Source organism: Rhineura floridana, chromosome 1 (genome assembly GCF_030035675.1).
Source record: "Rhineura floridana isolate rRhiFlo1 chromosome 1, rRhiFlo1.hap2, whole genome shotgun sequence".
Classification (NCBI taxonomy): Eukaryota; Metazoa; Chordata; class Lepidosauria; order Squamata; family Rhineuridae; genus Rhineura; species Rhineura floridana.
In genome coordinates this window covers 265,536,542-265,556,226 of record NC_084480.1, presented here as the reverse complement: position 1 = coordinate 265,556,226, position 19,685 = coordinate 265,536,542, and the positions used below count along the sequence as shown (strand labels likewise).

The following is a 19,685-nucleotide window of genomic DNA, read 5'->3' as shown; positions in this document are numbered from 1 at the left end:
CATGTATTATTCCAATGGAAAGGACAATGAAAATAGAAATAGTCAAGTTTTGTATTCACATATTGAGTATATTTAATATATTTTTGTCATATCAGATGAAAGTGTTTCCTTTATTTTTTAACCAATTATGTAAAGCTTGAATTTTTTTGTATTTAGAGGCTCCTCATAAGCCAGTGTTGCTTAGTGGTTAGAGTGTTGGACTATGACCTGGAAGATCAGGGTTCGAATCCCCACACAGCCATGAAGCTCACTGGGTGACCTTGGGCCAGTCACTGCCTCTCAACATCAGAGGAAGGCAATGATAAACCCCCTCTGAATACCACTTACCATGAAAACCCTATTCATAGGGTCGCCATAAGTCGGAATCGATTTAAAGGCAGTCCATTTCCATTTCATAATCCGAGGCCTTAAGCTAGCGTTTCCCAACTAGTGGCAGGGGCGTCGCTACCGGGGTGCGGAGGGTGTGGCCTGCACCCGGGTGTCACCATGAGGGGGGTGACACCCAGAGCCGCCTCGTGCTGCTGCCCGGCAAGGCTGCTCCAACTCCTTCTCAGAGGCAGGCAGGCACGCGAGACTGGGAGCAGTGTCGGCAGGGCAAGGGAGGCGTGCCGGCGTTCCCAGGCCTTCTCCGGCTGGGTGCCCCTCTGGCACGTGCCCTCCCAGGGGCATGGATGGGGTGGCTGGCCTCGAGTGTGCGCGCACGCAAGCCCAGCCACCTCGTCCATGCCCCTGGGAGGGTGCGCACCGGAGGTCCACACCCCCCCCGCACTCCCGCTAGTGATGCCGCTGACTAGTGGGCCACCAGATGTTGTTCGACCACAATTCCCATCTTTCCTGACCATTGGCAATGCTGGCTGAGGCTGATGGGAGTTGTGGTCCAACAACATCTGGTGGCCCACTAGTTGGGAAAGGCTGCCCTAAACTATAGCTTACTTAGGTTGTCTGTAAATCCAGCACTGCACTGACAGAAGGCTTTTTGATCCAGTGCCTTCCATCAGTGGAGGGACACTGTTGGCTGCAGCACTATATCCTAGTGTATATATATGGGTTTTCTCTGCATCCTTAAAACTGTAATAGTTACAAAAACGAAACTCGGTTTCGTACTGAAATGCATTTTGTAACTGAAACCAATAGAACACTCATTAGCATTGGCATCCAACATGCGGTTCCCCACTTGGCTATAATTTTACTAGCCAACCTAAGTGTGTGGGGTTTTTTTACTGTGTGGCATGGTTGCCAGCTCAGGTAATAAAAAACTGTTACACCCGAGTTAGAGAATACACTCCCTCCTCTGGAATCTACTGCTGTATTGCTCATGATAGGTGGAGGCACTTGAAATAAGTCATAACAGCTCTCTCTTTTTCCCTTCTCAAGAGATTGTCACTGTTCTTAGGGGGAATATTGTAGTACTATGTGAGGGAAGATACATCTGAAGAGCCACTATTTTTAAAAGACAATGGTAGCAAGCCTAATCCTGAGTGTACTTATCATGCTCAATAAAGCAAAACAGAATAACTCACTTTTCCCCCAGTTTTTTTGTGGACAGATACTACTGTGGGCATTGTCAAGGAATCCATAGCTTAATACACAATTGAAATTATATGAAGACCATTTCAAATATTACTTATTGCTGGGCTCAGCAGATGTAAGAACTGTTCATGTGTGTGCATGTTACATTATATTCACTTCTTACATTTGAGTTTCAGAAACATCTAAACCACCTTGACTTATAAGTATAAGGGATTGTAAATGTTAACATGATAACTGATTTTCATTAATAGGCCAGTGCCAATCAAAATTAAGCCTATGCTGTATCACAACTAGCCCCACTGAAATCAACAGACATGGAATTGCAGCCTTGTCCTCAGCTCTGTCTCTGACTCTGTGAGTTCCTGGCTTCTTCTGCCCTGCCCCTTTGGCCCATCAGCCCCAATGGACACCATCTCGCCTAACATGAAGTACTTATTTATTTATTCAATTTATATCCCACCCTTCTTCCCAAAGGAGCTCAGGATGGTAAACACATTAGTAATAAAACTTTTTAAAGAAATTGTTCAAAAAATAGTTCAAAACATTCTAAAAACAGTTTAAAACATTATCTCAACCCGTGATCACAGGGCTGCCAGGAACAGTGTATTTTAGCCCTCAAATGCCTGGGTAAATTTCTCGTGAAAGTTAATCATGAGGAAAGGAGACAGATTTCACAGCGGGAGCATTCCACAAATGGGGAGCCACCAGTGACGGGTCCCATCATGCTTCAGTGCCAACGAAGCAGCCCTCAGCGGTGGCACCACCAATAAGACCTCACCTGTCGATCTTCTGAGATGGTTGATACTGAGGAAGGTGCTCTTTTAAGTACTTGCGTTTCAAGCCATTTAGGGATTTATATACTAGTACCTTGCATTTAGCACAGTAGCTTACTTGCAGCCAGTACAGCACTTTCAGAACTGGTGACACATTGCCCCATAAGGCTGCTCCACTTGCCAGCCTAGTAGCTGCATTCTATTTACTGGGAGACGAAGGTTTGAATCCCCACATAGCCATGAAGCTCACTGGGTGACCTTGGGCCAGTCACTGCCTCTCAGCCTCATGAAAACCCTATTCATAGGGTTGCCATAAGTCAGAATCAACTTGAGGGCAGTACATCTACATCTCCAGGTCATTTGCAAGGACAGCCCCACATACATACAGTTGTCCAGACAGGAGGTCACAAGAGCATGTACAGATGATCTATATGGTCAGCAACAGCATCTAGAGGATCTCTTGGAAATTCATCCTTTTAAAAATAAAGGTGACAGAGACTTAAATGGTTAAAAGCCTGCTTATGTTTGTTTATGGTGGTTGTTTTTTTAATTCCCTAAAGGTGGAAAGCCACTGTGTCTAAGAGAATGATTCTAGCTTTTATTAAAGGAGAATGAGTATGCATGCAATTTTTCCTTTCTTCAATCTGAGTGGAATCAGTTACTAGCATCAACCAGCCACAGTGATCACAAGATTCCTAGTATATTGAGCCTGATGGATTATAATAATGTAGGCTGTAATCCTATGCAATTGATTGAACACACTCGTGAATAAACATGCATAGAATTACTCTAATGGGAATGGGAAACCTGCAGCCCACTAGATATTGTTGGACTAGAACTCCTATAATCCTTGACTATTGGCCTGGCTGCTGGCTGTTGGAAGTCCAACAACATCTGGTGGGCCACAGATTCCCCTTCTCTGCTCTAGACCACCTCACTAGGTAATAAATCTTATTGAAGAAAGTAGGGCTTAGGTTTCGGATTGGAATGTTTTGTAAATAAATTATAGATGGTCTTGAATTCATCCTACAGGTCATATTGTTTTAAAATGTAAGGAATTATATAAAGAGAACACAGACCAGCCATTTATAATTTGTTACCAGGAGCATCAATGCAGTAATGGAATAATGTTTTGTGGGCTGTAGCTGGTATTTGGAAATAGAACTTTGTAAGATGCCCTAAAAGTACACTATCTTCAAAATTACTCAGTATGACTTATTATCATATAAATTTCACTGTCATGAGTGGTTAGCACACCACATCATCAAAATGGATTACCTAGGTGGCTTGATTTACTGTGACAAATTGTGTGATTTTTTGGGGGGGGACTACTAAGGAAGACCTAAATGGTTGAAATGCACAATTTGGGCTCCTTCTGGGAAGAAGGGCGGGATATAAATTTAATAAATAAAATAATAAAATAATGCAATTTATTGTTTGCTACATTAGTTTGTTGCTCAGGCATCCATTTCGATTGTTTCATTTATTGTATTTAAGCATCTATATTCATTTATTATACTTTATTTTATTTGGATGCATTTTCTCTATTGGGCATATCTTGTACATAAATATTTTCAGAGATCTCATTTGTCACACGTTAGTGATCATTCAACCAGTGCCACACAGGGAAGTACTCAAACAAGAATGGTTGGCTTAAACTGAGTTTCGCCTTTTCTTTTTCTTTTTCAGGCAGATATATTACATTTCTAATGAACCCCCTGCAGTTTGTTTCTTTGACCAAAAACAGCAAGTATCTGGATTTTAGAGAACTTGCTAATCAAATATCGAGCCAAGCATTTGGCCACACATCCATCCTAAATCAGAACTGGCCAGACATGAATGAAAATGTGCACAGGGCTTATCAGTATCTTCTAGGCAAGCCATTGGATGTACTCTCTGACAACATGATGAAAAACCTCCAGTGTCTATTTGAGAAGAGATTCTCACAAGCAACAGACTGGGAAATGGAGAAAATGCACAAATTCTGCTTCTCCTTAATATTTGAAGCCAGTTTTGTAACACTATATGGAAGAGATCCCATTGCAGATGGCTACAGTGTTACTGATGCAGTTGGAGACAAGTTTAAGAAGTTTGATGCCAACTTTTCCTATTTAGCCACAAATGTACCCATTGAATTGCTAGGTGCAACCAAGAGGATACGGAAAGAACTAATCAGTATGTTTTTGCCTAAAAACATGGCAAGATGGTTGGGGACTTCAGAAGTGGTCCAATACAGAAAAGATGTATTTGATATGTATGAGTTGCTTGGAGATTACGACAAAGCAGGTAGCAAACTTTTTAATGATTGCTTGTCTAGAATCATATAATTTACTAGTGACCTTTGAAATAAAATGACAAAATAGCGACCTTGAACATTTTTAATGTTTTTTCTAATTGGTTAATGATAAAATGTTTTACTCTGAAACAACCCTATATGATAATTGATTCTCTCTCTCCCTCCCTCTCTCTCTCTCTCTTGCCCTCTCTCTCTCGCTCTCTCTTTTGGCTGAGATGGTAAAACAAGATATTTAATGGTGATAATGAGAGAGATTATAACTCAGCTGCATTTCCTCCCTTTATTTCGCCCCCACCCTGAAATTACATTTCAAACTATTCTCATTAAGCAGAAAATTAGACTTCAGAAGCCTATTGGTCCTCATTAGCATTCACTGATCCTTGGCTGGGTCTGTGTCCTAACATCTTTTAATTAGCACACTGCAAATCTAATCAGTGTAATAAACGCTATTAATCTTCCTCTTCACTTATTTTCTCCCAGCACATCATTTTGCCTTCATGTGGGCCTCTGTGGGAAACACGATTCCAGCTACATTCTGGGCCATGTATTATCTTCTGCGGCACCCAAAAGCTCTTGCAGTGGTGCGTGACGAAATTGACCATTTGCTACAGTCAACAGGTCAAGAAAGGAGGCCTGGATACCACATCCGCCTCACCAGAGAACAATTGGACAACCTGGTCTACCTAGGTAATTTATTTTATCTGAAGAAAAGTAGGTATCTCCCTGTAATCTCAGTTTATCACTCATTCTATTTAGTGAGAAGGTGGAGAACACAGCTGCTTAATTGACATAATAACAACCATTTACATCAATTATAAATTATGTAGTTTATAGCTGGAGATACACACGCTGCATGTAAACATAAAAAGCCCAGGTAATTAACTAAGCAAGGTATGGAAAAGGCTGAATCAAAGCTTTGCAGTTATTTACTAAAAGTTTATGCATATGAAGTTTGATTCTAAACATCTGCTGAAGTCGTAATGCATTTCAGAGGCATCAGTGCTGTATTGGGCAGATCTTTCCACAAATTGAAAAGAAGTATCAGTTTACCCTCAAATATAATTATATTTTATATCATTTTACAATGATAGCTTTTAAGGCATAAAAGAGAGTGTGTTTTCTAACTGATCCAGATTGGCAGCTCACTAATTTAGCAGAAAGAGAAGGAAATATTTTCAAGTCAAAAATAGTTATTTACAACAATTAAGTGTGTGCGGAGTGTTAGGAAGCTTGGCTGGCACCCCGTTTTTATGAATGCTTACTTCAGGGGGCAAGGGTTGTTGCTTAGTAGCATTTCTGCATAGAAGTGTAGAATCAGAGGGAGAGAGAGAGGCAGGCAGGCAGGCAGGCAGGCTAGGAGCTCTGATGTGTAAGGAGGTGTTTCTGTCAGGTCCCTTTTAAATGACCAGTTCCTGCCACCTCATGCTTTCTGAAGTGGTGCAGTCGTGTTCAGACTGTACCACATGCCCATTGCAAATATTTTAACTGGTTCAAAATCTTGTGGCATTCAGTTAATTGCAAGTAAGTAGCACAGGAATATAGCTTTAGTTCAAGTGTTCAGGTAAATCTCTAGAACCACCTGACATAAAGCAGTAATCTCACAACAACATTAATTTGATGCTGAACACAGTAATGCCAAGTAATGCACTTGTAAATGTGCATGGTGTTGTAGCCATAGGATCAACCAAGACCATGGGTGCTTTGCTGACTCAATACCTCATTGCTTCCTTTGTGTTAAGACATCTAGCCAACAAGTTTGTGCTATTCTTTAGGTACTGAAGAAGGAGCTCATTCTCTCAATATATATATATATATATTATACAGCCACAAGAGTGGCTGTATACTATAGCCAGCGTGGGTTTTTCACATTCTGCAATGTTAGATTGAAAATACCCCCATGCCATTCTGATGCTTCCCATAAGCTCATTTCAAAACAAAACCTTACAAACCTTATAGTTCTGAACTCAGAAACGCTTGCTTAACAACCCTCTCAATTTTCATAGCAGTACACAAAACAGTCAGAGAGAATAGAGAGTTCAAAGTCTAAAAAAAGAGGGAAAAAACCCAGAGCCCTTTTGGACTTTTTTCTCTGAGAGTTCTCATAATCTGTTGAAATTCATTAAAAATCAGCCATATTCACAGAGTACCTGTAATCCTAATACTGACCTTGCCCCATACTCTGACCTTCATCTCCTGCAGTTTAAAAGTTTAAAAAATGCCTGGCTGATTTTTAATTAATTTAATAAATTTTGACTGGCAGCCTATGATAACGCAGGGCATGCTCAGTAAGAACCGTCAGTGTTCTAAAAGCCTCACAGCTGCTGGCCTTGCCTAATCAGAGGGCCACACCCACACCAGACTTTGATTTCACGTGAGACAGTCATGGCTTCCCTCAGAAAATCCTGGATGTGTAGTTTGTGAAGGGTGCTGAGAGGACACTCCGGTTCCACTGAGAGTGCTTCAGTGGCCAGACTGGTTTCACAGTCAGCCAATCTGTTTGAAGGTCTGTGAGAGGAACAGGGCGTCTCCTAGCAATTCTCAGCACCCTTCACTAACTACACTTCCCAGGATTCTTTGAGAGAATCCATGACTGTCCAAAGTGAAATAAAGGCCTGGTGTGGATGTGGACAGGGAAAGCTTTGGTTTAAGTTTGGTTGGGAGGCTACATGTGCCTGCTGTAGTGCCCACCCACCCAACCAATTTCCTCCCCCTCCCCTCCCTGCCCCTTCCCTGGGTCAGTGTTGGACTATGACCTGAGAGACCAGGGTTCAAATCCTCACACAGTCATGAAGCTGACTGGCTGATCTTGGGCCAGTCACTGCATCTCAGCCTCAGAGAAAGGCAATGGTGAAACCACCTCTGAATACCGTTTACCATGAAAACCCTATTCAAAGGGTAGCCATAGGTGGGGATCGACTTGAAGGCAGCCCATTTCCATTTTCAAACATGATTGCGTAGAAATAAATCCCATTGAAATCAAAAAGTATGCAAATGATCAAACCCACCCTCCCTTCTCCTCCCTCCTATCCCCTCCCTCCTATCCCCTCCTCCTATCCCCTCCCTCTTTCCCCTTCCCTCTTCCTTCCTTTGCCCCTCCCCATCCCCTCCTTTCCCTTCCCTTTCCCCCTCCTCCCCCTCCCCTTCCTCCTCCCCATGGTCAGTTTTACCTATCTTAAGCATGATTGCACGGAAGTAAATACCATTGAACTCTATAAGCATACAAATGATCAGACCTGCTTTTCCCCTCCTTCCCCTCTCCCTTTCTCCTCCCCCCTCCTCTTCTTTCTTCCTCCTCCCGTGCCCATTCCAGCCCTCCCTCCCTCACCCCCTGGTCAGTTTTACCTATCCTAAGCATGATTGCATGGGAGTAAATCACACTGAATTCAATAAACATGCAAATGATCAAACCTGTCCTTCTCCACCCCTCCCCCTCCTGCCCTCTCCTATCCCAGTCCTCCCCTCTGCGTTTCCTCCCCTCCCTCCTCCTCCTCTCCTCTCCATCCTCTGTGGTCAGTTTCACCTATCCTAAGCATGATTGCAGGGGAGTAAATCCCATTGAACTCAATAAGCATGCAATGATCAATCCATTCTCAGCAAACTTGCATAGGATCCCATTTCTTACCTCCCAGATTAAAAAGAAGGGAAATTCACTAATAGGAAAAAAACCTTGCTGTTTAAGAACATACCTATACCCCGCAGCTATTTCTATCAAACTTTAAAAAGCAGGGAAATTGGGCAGCTATAGTGAATGCACCAGGGGAGCAGGAGACCTGAACTCCTCTCTGAGATATTGGACTGCCCTACAAATTGGTCAAAATGCAAACACCATTTGGGTTGGTATTTCACAGTCCAATCCACTTCCTGTGTAGCTTGCAAGAATTTGGTAACATATGCCTCTGCATATATGGTGAGTGGCGGCAACACCTGCAATCAGCCCAAATAATAGAAACAAGATATGTGCTGTGCTGATCTTGTTTTAGCAGGGAGGAAGCGACATTAAGACAGTTGATATAGTTCAGATGGTCATTTTGAATATGTCTGATTTCCTTTGCAATTTTAGTGAAGTTTCCTATAGGAAATCATTTTCTTTTGTTTCTATTTCTGTGAATATGTGAACATAAGAACATAAGAAGAGTCTGCTGGATCAGGCCAGCGGCCCATCTAGTCCAGCATCCTGTTCTCACAGTGGCCAACCAGGTGCCTGGGGGAAGCCCGCAAGCAGGACCCGAGTGCAAGAACACTCTCCCCTCCTGAGGCTTCTGGCAACTGGTTTTCAGAAGCATACTGCCTCTGACTAGGGTGGCAGAGCACAGCCATCATGGCTAGTAGCCATTAATAGCCCTGTCCTCCATGAATTTGTCTAATCTTCTTTTAAAGCTATCCAAGCTGGTGGTCATTACTGCATCTTGTGGGAGCAAATTCCATACTTTAACTATGCGCTGAGTAAAGAAGTACTTCCTTTTGTCTGTCCTGAATCTTCCAACATTCAGCTTCTTTGAATGTCCACGAGTTCTAGTATTATGAGAGAGGGAGAAGAACTTTTCTCTATCCACTTTCTCATGCATAATTTTATACACTTCTATCATGTCTCCTCTGACCCGCCTTTTCTCTAAACTAAAAAGGCCCAAATGCTGCAACCTTTCCTCGTAAGGGAGTCGCTCCATCCCCTTGATCATTCTGGTTGCCCTCTTCTGAACCTTTTCCAACTCTATAATATCCTTTTTGAGATGAGGCGACCAGATCTGTACACAGTATTCCAAATGCGGCCGCACCATAGATTTATACAATGGCATTATGATATCGGCTGTTTTATTTTCAATACCTTTCCTAATTATCCCTACCATGGAATTTGCCTTTTTCACAGCTGCCGCACACTGGGTTGACATTTTCATCATGCTGTCCACTACAACCCCGAGGACTCTCTCCTGGTTGGTCACCACCAGTTCAGACCCCATGAGCCTATATGTGAAATTAAGTTTTTTTGCTCCAATATGCATAATTTTACACTTGTTTATATTGAATTGTATTTGCCATATTTCCGCCCATTCACTCAGTTTGGAGAGGTCTTTTTGGAGCTCTTTGCAATCCCTTTTTGTTTCAACAACCCTGAACAATTCAGTGTCGTCAGCAAACTTGGCCACTTCACTGCTAATGAACAAGTTGAAAAGTACAGGTCCCAATACCGATCCTTGAGGGACTCCACTTTCTACAGCCCTCCATTGGGAGAACTGTCCATTTATTCCTACTCTCTGCTTCTTAACCAATTCCTTATCCACAAGAGGACCTCTCCTCTTATTCCATGACTGCTAAGCTTCCTCAGAAGTCTTTGGTGAGGTACCTTGTCAAACGCTTTTTGAAAGTCTAAGTACACTATGTTCACTGGATCACCTCTATCTATATGCTTGTTGACCCTCTCAAAGAATTCTAATAGGTTACTGAGACAGGACTTTCCCTTGCAGAAGCCATACTGGCTCTGCTTCAGCAAGGCTTGTTCTTCTATGTGCTTAGTTAATCTAGCTTTAATAATACTTTCTACCAGTTTTCCAAGGACAGAAGTTAAGCTAACTGGCCTGTAATTTCCGGGATCCCCTCTGGATCCCTTTTTGAAGATTGGCGTTACATTTGCCACTTTCCAGTCCTCAGGCACAGAGGAGGACCCGAGGGACAAGTTACATATTTTAGTTAGCAGATCAGCAATTTCACATTTGAGTTTTTTGAGAACTCTCGGGTAGATGCCATCCGGGCCTGGTGATTTGTCAGTTTTTATATTGTCCATTAAGCCTAGAACTTCATCTCTCGTTACCACTATTTGTCTCAGTTCCTCAGAATCCCTTCCTGCAAATGTTAGTTCAGGTTCAGGGATCTGCCCTATATCTTCCACTGTGAAGACAGATGCAAAGAATTCATTTAGCTTCTCTGCAATCTCCTTCTCGTTCTTTAGGACACCTTTGACTCCCGTATCATCCAAGGGTCCAATCGCCTCCCTAGATGGTCTCCTGCTTTGAATGTATTTATAGAATTTTTTGTTGTTGGTTTTTATGTTCTTAGCAATGTGCTCCTCAAATTCTTTTTTAGCATCCCTTATTGTCTTCTTGCATTTCTTTTGCCAGAGTTTGTGTTCTATTTTATTTTCTTCATTCGGACAAGACTTCCATTTTCTGAAGGAAGCCTTTTTGCCTCTAAGAGCTTCCTTGACTTTGCTCGTTAACCATGCTGGCATCTTCTTGGCCCTGGCGGTACCTTTTCTGATCTGCGGTATGCACTCCAGTTGAGCTTCTAATATAGTGTTTTTAAACAACTTCCAAGCATTTTCGAGTGATGTGACCCTCTGGACTTTGTTTTTCAGCTTTCTTTTTACCAATCCCCTCATTTTTGTGAAGTTTCCTCTTTTGAAGTCAAATGTGACCGTGTTGGATTTTCTTGGCAATTGGCCATTTACATGTATGTTTAATTTAATAGCACTATGGTCACTGCTCCCAATCGGTTCGACAACACTTACATCTCGCACCAGGTCCCGGTCCCCACTGAGGATTAAGTCCAGGGTTGCTGTCCCTCTGGTCGGTTCCATGACCAACTGGTCTAGGGAATAGTCATTTAGAATATCTAGAAATTTTGCTTCTTTGTCATGACTGGAACACATATGCGGCCAGTCTATGTCTGGGTAGTTGAAGTCACCCATTACTACCACATTTCCTAGTTTGGATGCTTCCTCAATTTCATATGACATTTCCAGGTCTCCCTGAGCATTTTGATCAGGGGGACGATAGATCGTTCCCAGTATTAAATCCCTCCTGGGGCATGGTATCACCACCCACAACGATTCTGTGGAGGAGTCCGCCTCTTTTGGGGTTTCGAGCTTGCTGGATTCAATGCCTTCTTTCACATATAGAGCGACTCCGCCACCAATACGCCCTTCCCTGTCCTTCCGATATAGTTTATATCCAGGGATAACCGTATCCCACTGGTTTTCTCCATTCCACCAGGTCTCGGTTATGCTCACTATATCAATGCTCTTCTCTAAGACCAAGCACTCCAGTTCTCCCATCTTGGTTCGGAGGCTCCTAGTATTAGCATACAGGCACTTGTAAGCAGTGTCTCTCTTCAAGTGTCTTTGGCACTTGTGGTTAGGCCTGTGGTAATTTTGCCCTTCTGAATTGATATCCTGTGCCCCTGCTCTCACAATGCCTACTTCTAGGCCTACCCCTTTTAAAATTTCATCATTTCTTTGGATTTTATCCCAGGGGAGAGGCTTAGTCCAAACCGGACCTTCCTCAGCTCCTGTCGGGTTTCCCCCCTCAGTCAGTTTAAAAGCTGCTCTGCCACCTTTTTAATTTTAAGTGCCAGCAGTCTGGTTCCATTCTGGTTCAAATGGAGCCCGTCCCTTTTGTACAGGCCCGGCTTGTCCCAAAATGTTCCCCAGTGCCTAACAAATCCAAACCCTTCCACCCGACACCATTGTCTCATCCACGCATTGAGACTGCAGAGCTGTGCCTGTCTGGCTGGTCCTGCGCATGGAACCGGTAGCATTTCAGAGAAAGCCACCTTGGAGGTCCTGGCTTTCAGCATCCTACCTAGCAACCTAAATTTTGCTTCCAGGACCTCACGGCTGCATTTCCCCATGTTGTTGGTGCCAACGTGCACCACGACCACTGACTCCTCACCAGCACTGTCTACCAAACTATCTAAACGACGGGCGATGTCCGCAACCTTCACACCAGGCAGGCAAAACACCTTGTGGTCTGTACGTCCATCACACACCCCACTGTCTATGTTCCTAATGATCAAATCACCCACTACAAGGATCCCTCCACCCCCTGGAGATATATCCTCGGCACGAGAGGATAGCTGCTCATCCCCCAAGGAATGGGTCCCTTCTAAGGGATCATTTCCCTCTTCCTCAGCTTGATGCTGTCCTTCCCTGAGACCATCGTTCTCCATGATAGCAGAAGAGCTATCATCGTTGGAGTGGGACACAGCTATAATGTCCCTGAAGGCCTCCTCCACACAACTCTCTGCCTCTCTCAGCTTTTCCAGGTCCGCCACCTTGGCCTCAAGGAAATGAAGTCATTCCCGGAGAGCCAGGAGCTCATTCCACCGAGAGCACACCCATGACTGCTGTCCAACAGGCAGATAGTCGTACATGCTGCAGGCAGTGCAAAACACTGGAAAGCCCCCACACCCCTGCTGGCTTCTTACCTGCATAGTTTTGTTTAAGGTTTATTACGTCAATGGGTTGGAAACTGCGGTTTAATTGAAGTCAGGGAACAGACGGGCAGAGTGGGGAGCCCTGGCCTCCTCGCCCTGCTGCCGAACTCGCTCTGCTGCTTAACTTGCCTTGACGCTTTGTCAGCTGGGGCTCCCTCTAGCTCGTGAAGTACAGCCTTTGCAAAATTTAGACTAAAAAAAACTCCAAACATAATTGTGGAATAATGGCACTGACTTCTGCAGAAGAGTCTCCAGTGGACCTCAGGAGTGTCTCAATTTGCACAAGATAAAACATTGGGAGGTGAAATATATTCTAGCAAAATGCTTGGTGTGCTCTATGTTTTTAATTGACCGTGCCCACCTTGCCTTAAATGAAGTGGTTTAAACATAGCAGGCTGAAAACATGCATCCTCTTTTTTCCAACAGCTAGAGTCATTGCTGAAGTAGCAACATATTGTAATCAGTCTGATTTTACATCAAACTGCAGTTTCAGATTCCACTGTTAATGCACCCAAAATAGAAATAAAACATAACCTCCAATTTGAAACACAAAAGGCTGTCTTCACCATCATATCACACTGACCAACAAAAAGGCTTTGAAATTAATAAAAATAAATTTGACACAGATTTCTGGGATGAATAATGAGGGAAATAAAATTTTCTAGTTTGGATTTTCTGTAGAAACATTAGTAACACAGGAAAGAAGTAAAGTAAGAAGAACACCAACAAACATACAAAAATATAATTCTTTACCTTTGGAGATTGCAAGTGTTGCCACCACTCACCATTAAACTGGGCCCACAATGTTGAATGCACAGCTCCTGGTGGATATGAGCCATGCATCCAAGCCATGGGGAACCACTGACTCCCCTGAACACCTCAGTGATCAGGCAGAGATATAAAATTTAAACCACTTTACAACTCCTCATTCAAATCTTTTCTTTTATCAAATTGTCCTCATAACATGGAAAGGGGATACATTTTCATGCTTGTATATAATAAAATTTGCATAGCATTCCTGCTGTTTGTTTTTCTGTTTTATATGCTATGATTCCTTCATCTCCATTCTATCCCTCTGTGTCCATAAGAGTCTATGATCAAAGAGACTGTTAGATGGTGAATCCATGCCCACCAATGAGCTGTGAAAACATTGTGGATAGATTATCAAGCTGCCGCATAGATGGTGCTGAAAGATAGTTTTAATGAAACATTTTCCATTGATTACTTACTTTTCTAAATTGCTTGAGAGCCACTACAGTATTGCCTCTTGTTATAGACAGGGCTGTGGAGTCGGAGTCGGAGTCTGAAGCAATTTTGGGTGGAGTCAGAGTCGGAGTTGGTAGAAATGTACAGACTCTGACTCTGGTTGCAAAATAAATTTTGATTGACAAATTTTTTAAAATATAAATTCAAGATGTCAAAGGAGCTTCCCATGAAGTCAGCTATAGTTGAGCATTTCACCATAACCCAAGATGGAAAACATTTTGTGTGTCAGTGTATGACACAGGACCCAGATGAAGACAAATGCTGTGATGCCAAGATCAGCGCATATTCAGGCAGCGATAAAAATGCTCCTGTGAGAGCTTCCAATTTAAATAGACATTTACAGCCCTTTCCAGGGCTGTGGAGTTGGAAGAAATTTTGGGTGGAGTCGGAGTCGGACAGTAGAAAAATAGAGGAGTCGGAGTCGAAGGTTTGGCATACTGACTCCACAGCCCTGGTTATAGATAATATATAACTAATCTTGAAGCTGATCACAAATCTTCCAGATGCTGGAACATTTTTTATCAGACACAGCTTTTATCACAGAATTAAAAATGCAAATGCTAAGGAAATAATGCTTCATCAAATCCCGTTGCCTAGTTTACATTTTTTTCAGTGATCTCAATAACAATACCATCAACTTCTGTGGTTCTCCGTGTGCTTTGCAACAAAATTAAAAAATTACTTATTTATTCACAACAACATGCATAATTGGCCATTATGCTTTGCTGTAGAGCTTTAATTCAGAACCTGATACATAGAAATGGTCTGTTTTTATGACTACCACTGAGATTTAAGGGGGTAAAAATATATTATTATATTATTATATATTCCCAGTAGGAGCCCAGGGCGGCCAACAAAAACACTATAAGACATCATTAAAACAAACATTAAAATATATTAAAACAAAATATCTTTAAAAACATACTAAGACAAAACATCTTTGAAAACATTTTAAAAAAAAGCTTTAAAAGCATCTTAAAAAGCAATTCCAACACAGATGCAGACTGAGGTAAGGTCTCTACTTAAAAGGCTTGTTGAAAGAGGAAGGTCTTCAGTAGGCACCAAAAAGATAACAGAGATGGCGCCTGTCTAATATTTAAGGGGAGGGAATTCCAAAGGGTAGGTCCCATTACACTAAAGGTCAATTGCCTATGTTGTGCAGAACAGACTTATAAGATGGTATCTGCAGGAGGCCCTCACCTTCAGAGTGTATTGATCAACTGGACATATAAAGGGTAAGATGGTCTTTCAGGTATCCTGGTCCCAAGCTGTATAGGGCTTTGTACACCAAAATCAGAATCTTGAACTTAGCCCGGTAGCTAATAGGTAGCCAGTGCAATTATTTCAGCAGCAGGGTGACATGCTGACAATACCCTGCTCCAGTTGGCGATACCCTGCTCCAGCATTTTGTACCAGACCAACCTAAAGGGCAGCCCCACATAAATTACATTAGAGTAATCCAACCCAGAGGTTACCAGTACATGGACAACAGTGGTCAGGCTATACCGGTCCAGAAACGGCCACAGCTGTCTTACCAGCTAGTATATGTCTAGTATGCATTTAGCTTGGGTCCTGTTTTAGTTGCATAGATTTTTTAAATTGGTTCATACACTCCTATTGTGAATTATTCTTTCCATGAAGCATTCCAGGCTTTTACACCAAAAGAGCATTGCTTGGAAAATAACTTTATTTTCACCAAAATGCAGAAGAACAAAAACTAGCCGGTGTATTGGATTGCAAGCCATTTTGAAAGATACAATGGTCATGTAAGCTGCTCCCAACCATTAGCTGGAGGTGGGTTTGCTCCAGCCCAATAAGGAAGTCTCACATGGGTTCCTTCTGTGGGGTGGGTTTTTTTGTTCCTCTCCACATGGCCTTTAGAGCCAATAGACTGTGGCTTGTCCCTCCCACAGGTCCCCCTTGTCTGTATTCTGTGATGTACTTGAAGCTTTTCAGTCCTTAACTAAACTACAGATTCACATCTTTCTACAGATATTATGTGGTTGTGTCACTACATAATGGATGCAGAAAATACATGCCCAAAATATTTGCATATCCCAGCTTTTTTTCTTCCATGCCACTCCTGATACTTATAGGGTCCTATTTACCTGCTAAATGCTCAGTATAAAATTAACAATCCATTACATGCAGTAAGTTTTGTTATTAAACAGTTACAGATCTAGATCATGTTTAATTAAAATTAACTTGCTTATGAAAGCCAAATTCACTAATGATTCACAATGACCTTTTATTACCTACAGTCCCTTGTTTTAGCTGGATGATTGACAGCTTGCTGTTTGGCTACTGTGTTGTATTTCAGCTGACAAGACTTTTCATTTTAACTCAATTTGCCTGCCTATCACAAGCTGGTGGCAGGCCAGGCTCAAGTCGCCCAGCTTTGCCTCAGCAGCTTGCTCTATTTCTCATTAGTACGCATTTATTCAGTGGAAATTGGAAGACAAATGCTTGAAGGCATGTGAACTAAGTATAGCAAATTAGGTTTAAAGATTGCATATTTATAAGTGTATTGAAACGGCTTCAACTTTTAGAAAGGATCTAGGGTGAAATGGAAAGAATATATAAGGGGGAAGCCGATTTTAGAAAAAACAATACTATGGGATGTCTGTTCTCTCTCTGCATAGAAAATATGTCAACTTTTCTGACAGCCCCTTTTCTGTGTGTGTAGCTAAAGTTTCAGCATCTCGTGTGTGTGTGTGTGTGTGTGTGTGTGTGTGTGTGTGTGTGTGTGTGTGTGTGTGTGTGTGTGTGTGTGTGTGTGTGTGTGTGTAGGAAGGTAGGAAAAATGAGGGTCATGTTCATTTGCTGCTTGGTTATCCCTTGGTATGCTTTAAATTGCCTTGTTTGTTCGGCACTAGCACAGAAACAGATGTTGCTCTACCATGCTGGATAATTTACTGTACCTCATGGTGCAGAATGGAAGGCCTCCCAAGCTACCCAGCTGGTCTGACAGGAGCACTGGCTTGTGCCTACTGAAGTATGACAACAGCAAGTACAGGCTGCAGTTTTATCATCCAATTGTCATTCTTCTCGACGTCGAATTTGGGCAGTACAGGGACTGTACGGGAAGGGGAGGGGGAGGAAACGAATGTCTTTTTTGTTTGTTTATTTTAATGGTAGACTGCTGCAGAACCACACAAGCTCCATCCTCCTTTGTTGATCATAATGTGACTCATTACTTTTGTCATCTAAGGATTATCAGCATGATCACTCAGAGCTAGAGCCAAGCTTGCCTTCCCTCACATATCTGGTACTGGAAGGTAAAACATATTTGTCATTTATGATCTGACCACTAAGCCACACTCTGAGCTCTATTATTGTGATTAGCTCCTGCATCAGATATGCTTGCCCAGTTGTCATTTGTGATACTGCACTGGGCAACTGACTGCCATGCTTCCTGGGAGAATGCCGGCGAATCTGACGTGACTATGTTGCCTGTGTTACTTGGCTATTTTAGCAGTGGCACTTTTCCTAGTAATTTTGCTTGCTTGCTGCTGCCGCTACTACTGTTGTTGATGTTGTGCTTTCTTTGCTCCCCACCCACCCATTTGGTTCCATCAGAGTACAATGGTGTTGCATATGTCAGCTACCATTTCTACACTGCAGACTAAAAGGATGTTGTTGGCTTCATTTTTCCTAGGCTGGAGACAGCCTAGGAGTGGAGTCTTGACCTTTCCTTTGTACTGCGTGACGTTTTTTGTTGCCAGAGTGCTGCCAGTTGAAATCTATCATGTCAGGTGCCTTGTGGCTATCTGCAGTAGAGGCCATGTTCTGGAACCAGAGTCACCAGCAAGCAGATTTGACTCTCCCTGATTATAATAACGAAGGCAGTCCAAAAGAATATGCACAGCCTCACTGTACGTCACATTGAATCATGGCGCTGGCCACACGGAGCTGACCGCAATCTCATTTTTTTAGACAAATGCACGTTTAAGGGGAAAACTCATGCGAGAAAGCATCCAAGGCCACTTTATTTGCTCTGCACTCTGCATCAGATTTAATTTTTAGTGAGTGAACATTTGTTGTTATCTTTTTCAGATATTTCCATGCTGGGAATGCTACCAGCTCTAGTGAACTAACCATTTGGGTTTGAGGGCGTAACAGGGCTTCACATTCCACTTAGATGGTTATATATTTTTTAAAAATGAAAGCAACCATTTATTGATTCCTTTGTGGAAAGGAAGCTCTTATTTGTATGTGTGTGTATCTATATAGATGTAGATATTGAAAAGGCTAATTTTCACACTGATGGCTTGAAGGAGTCATGCCTCCTATTACGGCGCCTAGCCACGCTGGTAGAAAAATAGTCAGTTTTGATTACAAAGTGAGAGATGCAGCCTCAGACAGGAGCTACATGCTGGTATGCATGCTATCAGGATGATTTATGCAAATTATGCATATTATTCCCAAAGGAATTCCTCCTCAAACTGCCAGGATAAATTGCCGGAAATTAGCCATAAAATCTGCCATGGTAGGAGCAAGAGGTGAAGGCCACTGGGAAAGCAAGGACATTTGCCTTCTAGAGCCTTCCAAGTTATGGGGGGATTCTGGAAAAAGGTTTCAGATTTGTGTCAGAATATTGCATTGTATATGGGTTTTCCCCCCCCATTAATTCGTCAAAAGCACCACACACAATTTGAATTTGCTCAGCCAGCAGTAGAACTCATTATGTGATGATATCACTAAGGGTTCTTTAATTCCCAATATTCTTGCCTCACAGTTGACTGTACAGTTATTCAAGGAGATGGTTTTGTAATGCATGGTTGAAGTCTAGCTTGGGGCTTTTGAAAAGCAGGCTGGACAGAGCTACCGATGCTGCATCTGGTATTTGCGCACAATCCTTGAAATGTATGGAAATGCATAAAAGCATTAATTGCTTTGATTGTGGTGTTTTCAACATGATGCCCACCTAATGTTTTTTCCACCCAAAATCCACTGTATTGCCTGGAGCCTAACTAAATTCATTGGATCTATCAGTAAGGATTATATTTAAAAGTTCAGAATTGCTTTGCTTCTTCTCTAGTCCTCTGGGAAAGTTTATTACCTCTATTTAGCTCTCCCTGCCCCCCCCAGCTTCCTTTGCTAGCCTGCTCTAGTAGACCTGTAGTATAGATTTTTGACAGCTGAAACAGCTTATAACTTCCAGTCACCTCTTATATATTTAATGCTTTGGGGGTTCTTATTTTTTCCTTTCTTCTTTATTTATATTCAGAAAGTGCTATAAATGAGAGTTTCCGACTGTGTTCATCTTCCTCCAACATTCGCATTGCCAAGGAAGATTTTATTCTCAAGCTTGAAGAAAATCAGGAAGTCAACTTAAGAAAAGGAGACTGGGTAGCAATTTATCCTCCAGTTCTGCACATGGACCCTGAGGTCTATGAAGTTCCTAAGGTAAAAGCTGGTATTACGCATAGCACTTCAGGCACATTTCAGCAGCCAGTCCTTTTATAATATATAGATCTTTTTTTAAAAAAAGTGCGGGGTGGAGGCTGCTGTTCCTTCTTGTGGAACAAATCTTTCTACTTTCAGATCTTTTCAAGGTGCCTGCAGGTCAAAGGATTCATGGCCTGTAGAGAGAAATATGGTGATGAGACTGA

At 42.4% G+C, this 19,685-nt stretch overlaps 1 protein-coding gene across 1 annotated transcript in view; it reads left to right on the top strand.

Annotated features, from left to right (window-relative positions):
- Nucleotides 1-19,685, top strand: part of LOC133371970 (cytochrome P450 7B1) — a 169,388-nt gene that overhangs the window by 138,405 nt on the left and 11,298 nt on the right. The window contains exons 3-5 of the mRNA XM_061600067.1: nt 3,993-4,589; nt 5,080-5,286; nt 19,301-19,479. Of these exons, the coding sequence (XP_061456051.1) occupies nt 3,993-4,589; nt 5,080-5,286; nt 19,301-19,479 (983 nt within the window). The remainder of the gene's footprint in view (nt 1-3,992; nt 4,590-5,079; nt 5,287-19,300; nt 19,480-19,685) is intronic.